The 14264-nt window shown below is 36.1% G+C and overlaps 1 protein-coding gene across 1 annotated transcript; it reads left to right on the top strand.

Moving 5' to 3' along the window:
- Positions 1 to 393: 393 nt before the first annotated feature.
- Positions 394 to 14126, top strand: snsl (snustorr snarlik). Its single transcript, XM_089647950.1, has 4 exons — positions 394 to 562; positions 8093 to 8173; positions 12588 to 12661; positions 13361 to 14126. The coding sequence occupies exons 1-4, from the start codon at positions 529 to 531 to the stop codon at positions 13793 to 13795; spliced, it is 624 nt and encodes a 207-aa protein (XP_089504076.1). The 5' UTR covers positions 394 to 528; the 3' UTR covers positions 13796 to 14126.
- Positions 14127 to 14264: the final 138 nt, after the last annotated feature.

Below are 14264 nucleotides of genomic sequence, written 5' to 3' on the forward strand. Positions count from 1 at the left end.
GTTCCAAAATATCTTTAAACATAACTTTAAAAGTTATAAATATTAACAAACTATTCCTAGTTGAGAAACGCGATTGAAAAATCCGCTTTAAACAAACCTTGTGCGGGAACCTTTGCATACACTTGTCATATGCACCAAAGGTCGTATTCGCTTGCGCAAGGCGTATTGAAAAGTGAAGTCCCCGAAGACAAATCGTTCAGAATTAAATTAACCTATAAACTCGTAAAGCTAACACGGTATAATCACCTTTATACTATATATCAACAGTGGTTAATATTGTACGCAGAATAAAATGATTTAATTGAATTTGGTTTTTAGTATTGCTTTCCGTTTACCGCCTTTTCACATGATTATACTCAAATTTTCAGTATTGGATAAATATTTGTTGCGTCCAGTTCGGTTTAATACTGGTATTAATTAATTTACTTATTAGATTAGATTTAATTGACGTGCAAATAGATTGATGTTTCAAAGTGCTAAATCAAAATAAGAAGTTTTGAATAATAGTGTTTTTGATAGTATCCTAAGATGTTTGGGTATTTAATCCTGTTATTTTTATCATGTAAGCAAATTTTATAATATTATTATTATTAATTTAAACAGGAGCATAAAAAATGTAATGTATAATTAGTCCGTACTTACAATTAATATTAAGCAGGGTACTTGCCTAACATTTTCTATTTGTCATATTATTGTGCAAATTTGATATTTTTGCAAGTACATTTTTATTTGCAGTATATCTTATAAATTAATCTGAACTATTATGGTATGTTATGTACAAGTTGTGACGTATGTTCAAGTTTTGTTAGTTCTACATTCATAACTAAGTAATTTAAATACATAAGGTTTTAAAGTCATTTCTAGATTTACACAGTGCCCTTCAAGTAATATTTCACAAAAGTGGTCCTATATATTTTGTTCCAATTATTGTCATTATTAATTATGGATCATTATTTGCGTACATATAAATCTTGCTGTTATTATATCGTGAAAAATCACAGGATGGTCTGAATCGGTGTGAATTCTTGAAAAATCAGTTCCAATTTTGAAAAAAAAAAAAATCTCTTAAAACATTCTAAAATAGATGTAGTTACCTACTTTATTGTTCGTCTGAATTCTTCACACAATCAATTTCAATTTTGAAAATAACACTTAAATTAATAGCAAATTTGAGTTAATTGAACCCGATTTCAGGCAGGACGAATGCACAGCACAGACAACCGAAATTAATATGTTTGATGACTCCGGAATGTTAGTGAAATATTGAGATTAGTACCTAACTACCAAAAACAAGAATAACCTATAGGTGGGTAGGTACATACAATAAATGTAAAAACTGAATCACGAATTCCAAAGTTATACAAAAAACATATTTCCCTATCGGGCCTTACTAAACATCTATCAAATTTTACACAACAGATAACAATTAGTTGTTGTGTAAAATTTAAAACATGTTTATTAGTGAAGGGGAAAATATTTAGATTTCTAACTGAAGAGAAAAACCGATAGAATTGTGTTTTGGGCGTGTCAGCATGCTCTAAAGTAAGATTAATTTATTCCTTGCTTCTTTGGCCCCAGACTATTAATAATCAGTTCAAGAAAGTTTTTTTTTTGTATTTATCAATTACACCAGAAGTAAGGAACAATTCAGCTCACTTTGAGTGATTTTCAATTACAAAAATAGCAGCATAAATTTTATTAAGAACAAAAAAATATTTTTGGATTAAATATGGGAAATGAAATAGGACAGCCTTGTATTAGGTAATTAAATACGAGAAATGAAATAGGTCATTCCTGTCTTAGGAAATTAAATACGAGAAATGAAATAGGTCATTCCTGTCTTAGGTAATTAAATATGGGAAATAAATTAGGACGGCCCTGTCTTAGGTAATAGAAAACTGAACTGCATAATAGCAATACATAATAAGCAAATATTATGATGATGGTGACAATATTATGTCACATAATAGTAGAAAGTTGGTAAATACCTTGGTTTTTATACTAGTTTGTTTTTTCTGTGGGTTTTGTGTGAATATAGCAGGAAATCCTAAAGAAAGTGAGTTGTAAGTCAAAGGTTTTTATCAAGTGAATACCTAGTTACATAGTTACACATTCACAAAGTTTTTATCAGACTGATTGAGAAACATAGACTTTCACATCGAATCATGTAAAATTGAGCAAAAAAGAGTTGTAGATTATTTTTTATGGAGGTAGTTAAGTAGGTACTTTAAAATACTATGTTAACTATAAGTAGTTAATACATACAGCTTCATCAATATACTGGCAACAACGCAGGTCGCCAGAGGCGCTAGTGTAGCATGTTGCCAGTCCTTCCAAACTATAAATATGGCGTCAATTAATTTAATTCTAAAAAATGAAAGAAGATATTGATAATTACGGTCAGAGATACGCTAATAGCTTCACCTTAGTACTAAGCTCTGATTTACTTATCACCATCATAATATTCAGGATGAAGGAAGTGGAAATATCTGGCTATTCAGATCTGGTCACTAAACACAGCTAAAGGCATTTCAAATGATTTCAATTTGAATTCTGAATTGTGGTATTTCGAATAAGGTATTCCAGTAAATTTAAAAACAAATCAATTTATCAAAGTCTGCCAAAATAATCGAAATCTGACGTCATGTCATGCGAACCTCGGTTTTGTCAGTTAACAGTAAGGTCAAGGTTGGCAGTAGTACCGTGTGCGAGTATACGCAGCATAACTTGTCCACATTCTTAATGCGCGCAGCCGGCCAACCGTTGAGGTAGCTGTTTAAGTGCTATCAGATCACGGCGACCGGTCAGTGGCTGAGTTGGTATCGCATTTGGGTCCCACCCAGGCATAGTGTTTCCTCGGCTGGCTAAGTCCTCCTTCACAACACAAGCAACATTTTCAGCTTACTGTAGGAGATTTTCAAATATTGTCAGGTTATTTATTCGTAACCCGGTTAATGATCGTCATTTTGGTTTTAATTATTTTTAAATGAAGATTTATTAATTCTATGTGTTTTTTTTATTTTTTATTTTTTTATAGTGAATACCTCACAAGAGTCCCAACTGCTCCCGTCTGGAGCCAGTGAGACTATGGCATCCCCAATAGGGGGATGTTGTGAGGCTGAAGGTAAGTGGGTAAGGGAAAGAGGAAGGTGGGGAAGTACCTGGCTATTCAGATCTAGTCACTAAACACGGCTATAGCCATTTGGAGCAACGTTTCAATTCTGAATGGTGGTCTTACACCAGGGCGATACTGGTAGTATCTTCCACTCTGGAACGTGCCGCAAATATACTATATATTATTTTAATTAATTAATTGTGAAATAACACAAATTAATCAAATAAAATTTATTTGCGCACGCCGGGTTCGAACCCGCGACCTTCGGAATGGCAGTCCAATGCGTTACCACTGGACTATGCCGGCCGTGTAATTATATTTAATAAATTTATGTATTCAGAATATTTATATGTTTTAAGCCAATATATTTTTCACACAAGTTCTTTATTAAGTAAGGCTCCAAGAACTACTGATATTAACCTTGTCACAGTATGACACCTAACCTGTATAACAAATAATAAGAACTGTACCTCTTGAACGCCAGCGTATTCTTAAGGATTTTTTATTTTTTTTATTTATTATTTATTTATTAAAAAACAGTTTTTTTAACATAAAAAACATACTCTGCACATCTCACTAGGGCATTCCTGTAGACAAAATAAACAAAATTTTAGTAACAAATGTACGAAAAATAAAAACAAAAATGTCAGCAAAAGAAGCATTGGTAAGTAAGTTGGCAACAATAATATTCTTCTGTTAACTAAAGTACAAGGTACCTGTGCTAGCTTATCAGACACAAGCATAGGGTAACCATACTAACAATTACAACATGGATAGTATGAATAATAAATTATATGAAAAAATAAAATAACTAAATAAAAACAGGTAAATAATAACCGATAGGTAAGTAAATAATATTAATAATAATATAATATAATAAATAAATAAATAAGTAAATAAATTAGCTACATAATAATTAAGTAAATAATAATACGAGAATGAAGTAGATAGTAATAAGTACATAACAATAATAATAAGTAGATATTTATAAGTATATTATAAGTAAATAATAATAACAATAAGTTTTTTAGAAGTAAATAAGTACATGCGCAGTAAGTAAATAAGGATTGTATCAAAACAGAGCTTCCACACGGAATTATGATATAAGCGACAACATGGGTGATCCAAAATCATCACTCTCAGCTAGTACAGAGATTTTGACCATTTTCTTGAATGAATTTAACGTACCTATTTTTTTTTCTTCTTTTTTTTTTTTAAAGTCGGAGGCGGTTTACTTACGTTCCCCGCGAGCACTTAGGCCATAGGCCCATTGTACTAGCTCCCATTTTACCTCATTCCCTTGCCAGTAACCCGGTCCCTTTTATGAAGTTCACCAGGGCTGTCATTGGATATGTGGCGATGTCTTCTGGTTCCACACTGTGTCTTCCCAGGTATCTGAGCCTTATTCCCAGCAGAGCGGGACATTGGCACCATAGGTGAATTGGAGTCTCTTCCTCCTCTTCACATTTCCTACAGATGTTGGTGTTTTCCACTCCCAACAGTTGCATGTGTCTCCTGAGATGGCAGTGTCCCGTTAATAGTCCTACCAGTTCCCTCAGTGAGTTTCTGTCCATATCGAGTAGTTGCCTGGTTCGGTTAGGGTCCGGTCTGTTTATGAGTACTTTAGATTGCCTCATTCCGGGTGCCTTCTTCCATTCCTTCCAGTGTTGGGATTTGACCCACCTCTTGATATGTAGTTTGGTGTGGCAAGCTGCTACTCCTACGGCCGGCTCAGATCCCGCAAGTGGTACTTTCGCCCCTTTCCTTGCTAGTTCGTCAGCCCGCTCGTTGCCCTCAATACCTTTATGTCCTGGTACCCAGAGCAGGGTTACTTTATTGATGGTCGCCAGTTCTATTAGGATAGTCCTGCATTCCATCACCAGTCTGGAGTCGCATCGGTTACTTTCCAGTGCCATTAAGGCCGCCTGGCTATCCGAACATATTATATGTTTATGTTCTTATTTCTGTACCCGATACTCATATTCTCCTGTGCGCAGGCTAAGATGGCTTTCATCTCAGCTTGAAACACAGTGCAGTGCATTCCTAGAGGTATACTGAGTTCCCTCTTAGATCCCTGTAGACAGACCCCGGCCCCTGTTCCTTCCGCCATCTTGGACCCGTCTGTGAACCAGATTAGTTCCTGTTTGGAGTTTGGACCTGGGACCGAGTCCCATTCCTCCCTTGTGGGGTACGTCACTTTAAACAGCTGTCCGAAGAAGTATTCGGCTTGCTTGCCGTCCTGCTTCATCCCAGCCGTCGGACTAATTGCCCTCAGTCTTATTCCTATTTCCGTGTGACTGTTTCTGGGCAACTCTCCTCTCCATTGGCCATTGCAATGTAACCTGTAGGCTGCCGCCATCGCCGCCCCCTCTATTTCTATGTTTAGTGGGGGTAGGTTCAGCAGCACTCCCATGGCTAGTATTGGAGTGGTTCTCATGGCTCCTGTGATGCTTCTGCATGCAAGTCCCTGTATGTGATTGAGTGTGACCATCACTGTTTTCAGTGTTGTTCTCCTCCACCAGACCAGGGCTGCGTGCATGATCCTTGGTTTTACAACGGCTGTGTAAAGCCATTGCATCATTTTAGGTTTGAGACCCCACGTTCTGCCGCAGATTCGCCTAGTTGCCCACATCAGAGCACAGGCCTTTCTGCCTACAGTTTCCACCTGGTTTTTCCAGCTCAGTTTGGCATCTATGATGACTCCGAGGTACTTAACCGTGTCAGAGGGTTCTAATTCCTTTCCATAGAAGGTTGGATTGCTCCATCCTTCTAGTTTCCTTTTACGTGTAAAGATTACTAGTTCTGTCTTGTCTGGGTTGACTGACAGTCCTGTTTCTTCACACCATTCTTCCACTGTTGCCAGTGTTGACTGTATAAGGCCTCGGGTTGTGTCTGCATCCCAACACCTTATTATGGTTGCAATGTCATCCGCATACCCTTGCGTATATAGGCTCCTGTTGTTGAGTTTCCGGATGAGGTTGTCCACCACCAGGCTCCACAGCAAGGGTGATAAGACCCCTCCCTGTGGACACCCTCGTGTCACCAGCACTTTGATGCTTACCTCACCCCTTGTCACCGTAAGTATCCGGCCTGAGAGCATGTTCCTCAGCCACCTTCTGGTGGTTTTGTCGAGTCCATGTCTTTCTGCCGCTTCATCAATGGATTTAATAGTGGTGCAGTTAAATGCTCCCTCTATATCCAGGAATAGCCCTACCGCCAGTTCCCTAGTCGCTTGTGCCTGCTCCAGTTTGTACACCAACCTGTGCAGTGCCGCGTCGACTGACTTACCTGCTTGGTAAGCAAACTGTAACTCGTGGAGGGGCTTCTCTTTCAGTGCCCCGTCCCTTATGTGCCTGTCCATTAGCCTCTCCATTGTCTTCAAAAGAAATGAGGTGAGGCTAATTGGGCGGAATGCACCTGGTTGGTCGTAGTCAGCTCTCCCCGGTTTGGGTATGAACACTACCCTTGTCTTCCGCCATGGTATGGGGATGTATCCGAGGGCACAGCATGCCTTCAGGATCTTCGTCACCGGAAGTAGGATTGTATCTAGGCCCCTCTGTAGAAGTGCCGGAAAGATTCCATCCTCTCCTGCGCTTTTAAAAGGGTCAAACCCTCTGATTGCCCATTTAACTCTGGAGGGAGTAACTATTTTAGCCGCAGTGTCCCAGTCCTTACCTTCCCGTGTAACTCGGGCTGGTGGTGGACCGGTATAATGTGCTTCTAACTTTTTGTAGCCGGGTACCCGGCTACAAAACGTACCTATAGTTTTTATATTTTCTCCAAGCATATTATATAGCAACGGAGCTTTATATGAGAAACTCCTTTGTCTGAAGGATGTTCTGGTATACACCGGCTGATACATTAAAAAATAACCCATTCTAGTGCTGCGCACTTGTTGAGATCTTTTGGCAGTAATAGTGTTGTTGAAAAATTTACAGAGAGCCTGTATTATGTACAACTGCCTTACTGTCATATTTTTGCTTTCACTATATAATAACTTTGATGCCGGGTACCCGGCTACAAAACGTACCTATAGTTTTTATATTTTCTCCAAGCATATTATATAGCAACGGAGCTTTATATGAGAAACTCCTTTGTCTGAAGGATGTTCTGGTATACACCGGCTGATACATTAAAAAATAACCCATTCTAGTGCTGCGCACTTGTTGAGATCTTTTGGCAGTAATAGTGTTGTTGAAAAATTTACAGAGAGCCTGTATTATGTACAACTGCCTTACTGTCATATTTTTGCTTTCACTATATAATAACTTTGATGGATACATAAAATTTCTCTTATACATTACTTTTAAAATTAATTTTTGGGAAACATTCAAAGGCTCTAGGGTGGTCTTGTTACAAGAACCCCAACAGACAACATTATTTGAAAGCATTGATTGAACAAGAGCATAATATACAGTGTTTAGTGTAACTTTGTCCAATATGTTTCTTAGGACGGGTTGTTTCGGAGAATTTGAACAATTCTTCAAATTTCAACGTTCATTTTCGGGTTCTGTGAAAGTCCTATTCAAGTTCTGTTATTACAATCATTGTGGGCTAGTTGCTTGACAAAACTGAAATAAAAACAGAACTTGAAAAAATCATTCACAAAACTTGAAAATGAACGTTGAAATTTGATGAATTGTTCAAATTCTCCGAAACAACCCGTCCTTAGATTTTTGAAAATATAGGTTAAATATAGATAAAAAAAACATTTCTCTGAATGTAACTAGCTATGTATAATCTGGGGAAACTAAGTATTATGGTAGATTATTTACTATTTTTATGAATATATAAACACTTTATCTGGTATATAATATAAAAATATAATTTTGCAAAAAACAAGTATGACGAAAATATATGGCATATGAAAATATATTATCGCGCATGGCGAAAATTTGTAAAGATTTAAAACTAAATAAATAAGTATGGTGTATAAAAAGATGTACAGTAAAATAATTTGTCTGGTGGTTTCCTCAGGTGCCAGTGCAGCCATCATCCCCGAGGAGCTTCCATCTCTGTTAAGCGTAGCATACTCCAACATCCCTCCCATCAAGAAAGGTAATTATTTAAAACATTTTCTGAATTCAGATTTGATTTGAGATTTTCATTGCCGAAATTATTATCGTGATTTATTTTTGGGGTATTATGCCGTGTTGCACTACCTACTATTTAAACCAATTTTTCCGACAGCGTCTATCATCACCGTGTAATTACACATCTACCCTGATGATGAACACAGTAATGCTGTCTGAAAAGTTCCTTTCATGTATATTTCTTACTTTTCTTTTCATTACTCATTTATAATATTATGAAGTTTAAATCATGTTCTACATTTGTACAATCTATCTACATATACTCTTGTACCACAGTGTGTTACAGACAGAGATGTGCAAAATGGGTACCCAAAACCATTTGAAATGCAAAATGGAAATGGGTCAAAACTTTTCCATTTGAAAATGCAAAATGGTTTTTTAGAAAAGCATTTCAAATGCAAAATACCTATTTTCAAAATGCATTGAAAATGCAAAATGGTTTCTCAGGTCAAACAATCAAAATAATTATAGAATTTTGAAACAATTTTGTCATTTAATAATGGACATCAATGTAGAACAAACATATTACATGATGGTAAATCCAAAAACACCACGACTAGATTATGAAACCACAAAAAATTTGCGCGGGACTAATGTTGCCAACGTAAAAACATAGAAACTGCTATCTAACATTTAATATTACAGCGTCATGGCCCCATGTTCAGTATTTGAATCAGTATTTTTTGTAATGGTATCACTCAATTGCCACTTGACAAATGTAAATTATCTCTCATAGCGAGGTTGAGGACCGACTGATATTTGGGGCTTATGAAAAACAGATGAGTGGAGATAGTAGGAAGAATGTTGCAAAAAGCATTTAAAATGGAAAATGCATTGCGAAAAGCATTTAAAATGCAAAATGGTTTTTAGAAAAGCATTTAAAATGCAAAATGGAAAATACCCATTTTGCATTTTGCATTTCCATTTGAAATGGATTTATTTGAAATAAAGCACATCTCTGGTTACAGAACATTTTGATATGTAACTTACCTCAAATTACTACATTGTGTTTATATAATATTATGTTGAACATGTCAACACAGCTTCTAACTTCTAATCTAATAATGCAAAATACTGCCACCATGGGTGGAACTTCGGTGGAGACTCCCAAGGAGGATATTGTGTCTCCACCTATGACGGCAGAATAACACCCATGCGAACACCTCGGCACAGGTTCTCCTAGTGAGGTGTTCACAGAACATTACATACTACCTAAGCTTCAATCATGTGTATACAGTTGCATATCACATTTCATTCTACTACCACGTTTTATATATGGAAATCTATCTGTATTACTTGCACCCAATGTCAATACTTATACCTTTAAACTGTACGTATAAGTGAATAGATAAATAAATAAACATAAAATAAAAAAAATGTTGGCTAAAGAAGGAAACACCACGGCATAATACACCAAAAATAAATCACAATAATATTATGATTCTCCGTTGTAACCTCTACCTCTTTCCGTTAAACGAGACATGTAATAGAAAGAAAAATTATGAATTAAATTCGTAGATGCTATTATGTCTAATTATGTCTTAGGACAGGTTGTTTCGGAGAATTTGAACAATTCATCAAATTTCAACATTCAGTTCTGTCAAGCAACTAGTCTATAATGATATAATAACAGAACTTGAATAAGACTTTCGTTGAAATTTGATGACTTGTTCAAATTCTCCGAAACAACCAATCCTTAAGACTCCACAATGTATAACAATAATTATGAATTATTGAGAATCAGACTTCACTGAAAAGCGTGTCCTTTATATAAAAACTTTACACTTTTTTTATTATTTATTACAGTTGATTTTCTGAAGAGATGAGTAAAGGTTCAACATAAACTATCTTTCACATTTTTTATGATATACTTAACATTTCGCTTCCTATAATAAAATTTGAAAGCGTATTTCATCACCTTTCAAAACCAGTTTTTAGTTTTCGGATACATTCAGAAATATTCCATTTATTTGGATTTTATTGCAAAGTGGAAATACTCCAACCTTCTAACAGAATATGTCTAAGGAGTAAACTTCTTTAATGTTTCACTAAATTATTATATATATCACATGTGTTGTAAAAGCCCATATAGGCGTATAATGTAAATAAATAAAATAATATGTATGCAAGTGTTCCGTCATTTTTAACATTCAGGAACTGACTCCAGAGTGGGATTTGGCTTTAGTCTGGGAAACCATGCAGATTTCCAGGTGGTATTTGAGCTGGGCCCACAGGCAAACACCAATCCTTATGGTAAGTATAAACATTCAAAGCTTTATACACTGTATCCGGAAAATCGTAGTAAAAGCAGAAAACTGGTGAATCTACATACATTACAATTGCAAATAAATTTTGTGGAATAACTTTTTTGATTTTAGCTTTTGTTTTCGAGTTTGAGAAAAATCAGCTGCTATGGGGTATCAGCTCTTTAATGTATTTTAAATTGCGTTGAAGTGTGCGGTTCCAAAATTTATTAACCCTTGTAGAAAAAATAAAAATTCTAGTTTTCTATCTGATGTTGATTAACCGTTTCCCGCTTGCCCTACGAGTTTCCTGACACCGAGTATATATTCAGGATGTTTATAGGATTTAAAAATGTATAACACAAAATTATATGCGAGGCGGTCAGCGTAGAGGTGACTTAAGCATAAAATGATTGAGCTGTAATACGAATTTAAAGTTTAGATACTATGTGGCCTAGTTATTTTGAAAGTTAAAAAATTTTCAGGGAGATTTACAAAAATTATTCTTTGGCGGTGTACTACTGTTTGATGGAAAATGGGAATTGAAAGTCCTTTGCCAACTGGTTTACGTTTAGATTATAGAAACAATGAAGATAGGCCATGAACCATTTTAAATGTGAAAACATGCCCACAGCGCCCTTGAGGTGTTTTTGCACAAAAACGGCGCTATACAAGTATTATTATTATTATTATTAAAGCGTTCACCCATACAACTGCTAATCGCATCTACACATAGCGGCACCCCACCTTTGTTTCTATCTACACACCAAACACATAACTTTCATTGGCTCTGTAACTATGTCCGTGTAGTTTCATAATAATTGGATAATTTATATGGCCCGTTTTTATGAAAAATCACCTCAAAGAGTACTGTACAATTTATTTAATTTAAGTTCCTAGTCTTTTTAACTTTTCCGATTTTAGGTACGGGTTAAATCTTCCCCATAGGAAAAACTAAACCCTTCCACACACTGATCATCTAGTCCAGGGGTCTCCAAACTACGGCCCGCGGGCCGTATCCGGCCCGCCAGTGTCTTCCATCCGGCCCGCGACATCTTATGACCAGTGTCATCAAGGACCCGCGACAGCTAATGGCTAAGACCTTGCTCAGAAGGGGCGAAAACTCCGCGAATTTTTTCGTGCGAATAAATAAATATGCTCATTGGCGAGGTACTTGGCACCAATACATTGGGTCCACAAGTATCGCGCGAATATATCGAGAGGATTTTTTTGAAAAATCTTTATTTGATTCGCAATGATATCAAGGTCTGAGAAACGAGTATCAAAAATTATCTTCAAAGCTACGTTATCTAAAGCTATTTTTTCATCCCTGAAAAATCTATTGTCTCCCCCCCCCCCCCCATCCCTAGGACAGAAAATATGGGTGTCTAGAAATTAAAACGGTTTTGGCCCTCCGAACTCACTGGAGTAGTCAATGTGGCCCTCCGGCTGAAAAGTTTGGAGACCCCTGATCTAGTCAATCAACATTATGTAAGTGCATTATATAAGCAAAATAAATACAAAACAATACAAGAACAACAGAGATCAAATGAGAAAATAATTCACCGACTTCAGATATTTTCATATCAGAGGGTTCGGCTCGGTAGAACTCCTAACAGGGCCTATAAATCCTACTGATCCCTCAACATAAATATTTAAAAAATCTCTCGTTATCCTACATGTATTCAAAATGACTGACTTTTGCATCTTTATATATAAATTTTTTGATAGATCTAATACGCCGAAATAACGAATGGTAATATTTTTATAGTCTGAGAATGCCAAATTCTTTTTATCTCATTTCCTAAATCTGTGTATTTTCTTATTTTTTCATTAACAGATTTTTGAATATTACAGGAATTTGGAAAAGCGACATCAATGATATAAGTTATTTTTATAATTTTGTCATGCAAAACTATATCGGGTCTATTATGACTAATTATTACTGACTATTATCTAATTTTATTATTTACAAACATATACAGAAAAACATTCTTATCTGGCAGGTCAGTTCAGATAAACACACTTTTTATTAAAAAGTTTACGACTTTGCACGCAGAGTATAGTAAAATTGGACATAGATTTAACTTTATTTGGTCAGGCTGTTATATATATAGGATTTTGGTGCATTTCCAGGCATGGCTTACCCCACCAACACCAAGAGGCAGGCTGTCAACAAGGTGCAGAAGGTCTCACAATCTCGGGTAAAAGTAAGTTGCCATCTCATCGGTCGTAAATCTATGTATGTATGCGCAAAATTCATTAATGCGACGTATCTGCAAAACATTCTACACCCTTCGATGTAGACATTTTCAACTTTACCCTGAAAACACATAAATCAAACTGGCTAAACCCATCACATAATGCGAAGAGCATAGATATTCATTTTTACTATTCTATTGTTTACATTGTAGTACCATTCCTAAGTATAAATGTTTATATACCTAGATATTAATGGAACTTATTGATTTATTATGTTTATCTGTTTGATTCCTAAATATATATGCAATAAACTAAAATAAAAATTCTGTTTGGTGATTTGATTTTTGACATGCGTTTAGTCAATAATTCAATTTTTTACCTATTGCTGAAACTCATATTTATATTTCTTATAAGCCACTAGCTATCAAACTTAGTTGTAAGCCACTAGTAATATGTCTAAGTGATAGGAATAGATTAAATGCATAAATTAAGTTGTTAAGCGCCTTTGAGGTGATTTTCTCACAAAAACGGCGCTATACAAATAATCCATTATTATTATTATGCATTTACCAACAATCAATTATTTCATCAAGGGGAGAAATTTTTCTAACAAGAATTCTGAAAAACAAATACAATTATAACTGAATTTTCATCAGCAATTTTTTCTTTAGCCATCCGGTACCAACGCATTCACATTTTTTCTTTAGTTACAGGCACCCAAAACAGACGGTAACAAATACCTGACAAACTGGCTGCAGGATGTCAAGCAAAAACAGGGTCCAGAGCCGTTCCAGCCTCTTCCAATCCCCGAAGACCACGATGACTCCGCATCCATCCCCCTGGGAACCATAGACCTCAACCAGGTGCTAGCCAACATGGCTGAGGCAGACGGTACCATAACCCAGCCTCAACCCTCCAACGTGCCCAGGGTGGTATTGTCGCAATTGAAACAGCTCTACGGTGAGAAGACAGAGGTGAAACCAGAGCCGCCGAGGTTTGTGATGAAGAACAGGGTGAAGAATACGCCAGTGCCAAGTGTAGAGAGACTGGCACAGTTCAATGTGGAGGAGGATAGGATAACACAGTTGAAGAAGAGAAGAGTTACAGCGGAACTGTCCGATGTCAGCTTGGATGATGAATAGTGCTAAGCTTTAGATAATAGAAACAGAAGGAGATACAGCATGGAAGCGTGCCAATTATTGTAGAGTTACGATCAAACTGCACTATCAAAGCCAATGAAAGTAATGTATTTGGTGTAGGCAGAAACAAAGGTGGGCCACTGATGCGATTTCCAGTAGTATGAGTGAACAATGTCAGCGACACATGGTTGATGACCCATCTCCTTTTTTTTAAATAATCTAAATGCATAACTGTAAATTTTATTGCTCTATCTGATAATTTTTGACTTCTCTCGAAGTTTTCTCGTTTCAAATACCGTTCCTCCTTGCCATCAGGTATAAGCTGATAATGCAACGGGACATGTTGAATGTTTTGTAAATATAGATAACTATGAAATTTGTTATTACTAATGTTTTTTTACAATAAATACCTTATAAGGAAATATACTCATACTGTCTTTTAATAGTTCAATCATCAAAGCCAATTCCAGCT

The sequence above is a fragment of the Hesperophylax consimilis genome, chromosome 27 (genome assembly GCF_061612785.1).
Source record: "Hesperophylax consimilis isolate HC1 chromosome 27, BYU_Hcon_1.0, whole genome shotgun sequence".
NCBI lineage: Eukaryota > Metazoa > Arthropoda > Insecta > Trichoptera > Limnephilidae > Hesperophylax > Hesperophylax consimilis.

What these genes read in the sequence shown, in the direction of transcription:
- snsl (XM_089647950.1), top strand. Translation starts at nt 529, where the DNA reads ATGTTTGGGTATTTAATCCTGTTATTTTTATCAT. An exon ending in AATCCTGTTATTTTTATCAT is followed by an intron (nt 563 to 8,092) that starts GTAAGCAAATTT and finishes TGGTTTCCTCAG; the next exon opens with GTGCCAGTGCAGCCATCATC. An exon ending in CATCCCTCCCATCAAGAAAG is followed by an intron (nt 8,174 to 12,587) that starts GTAATTATTTAA and finishes GTGCATTTCCAG; the next exon opens with GCATGGCTTACCCCACCAAC.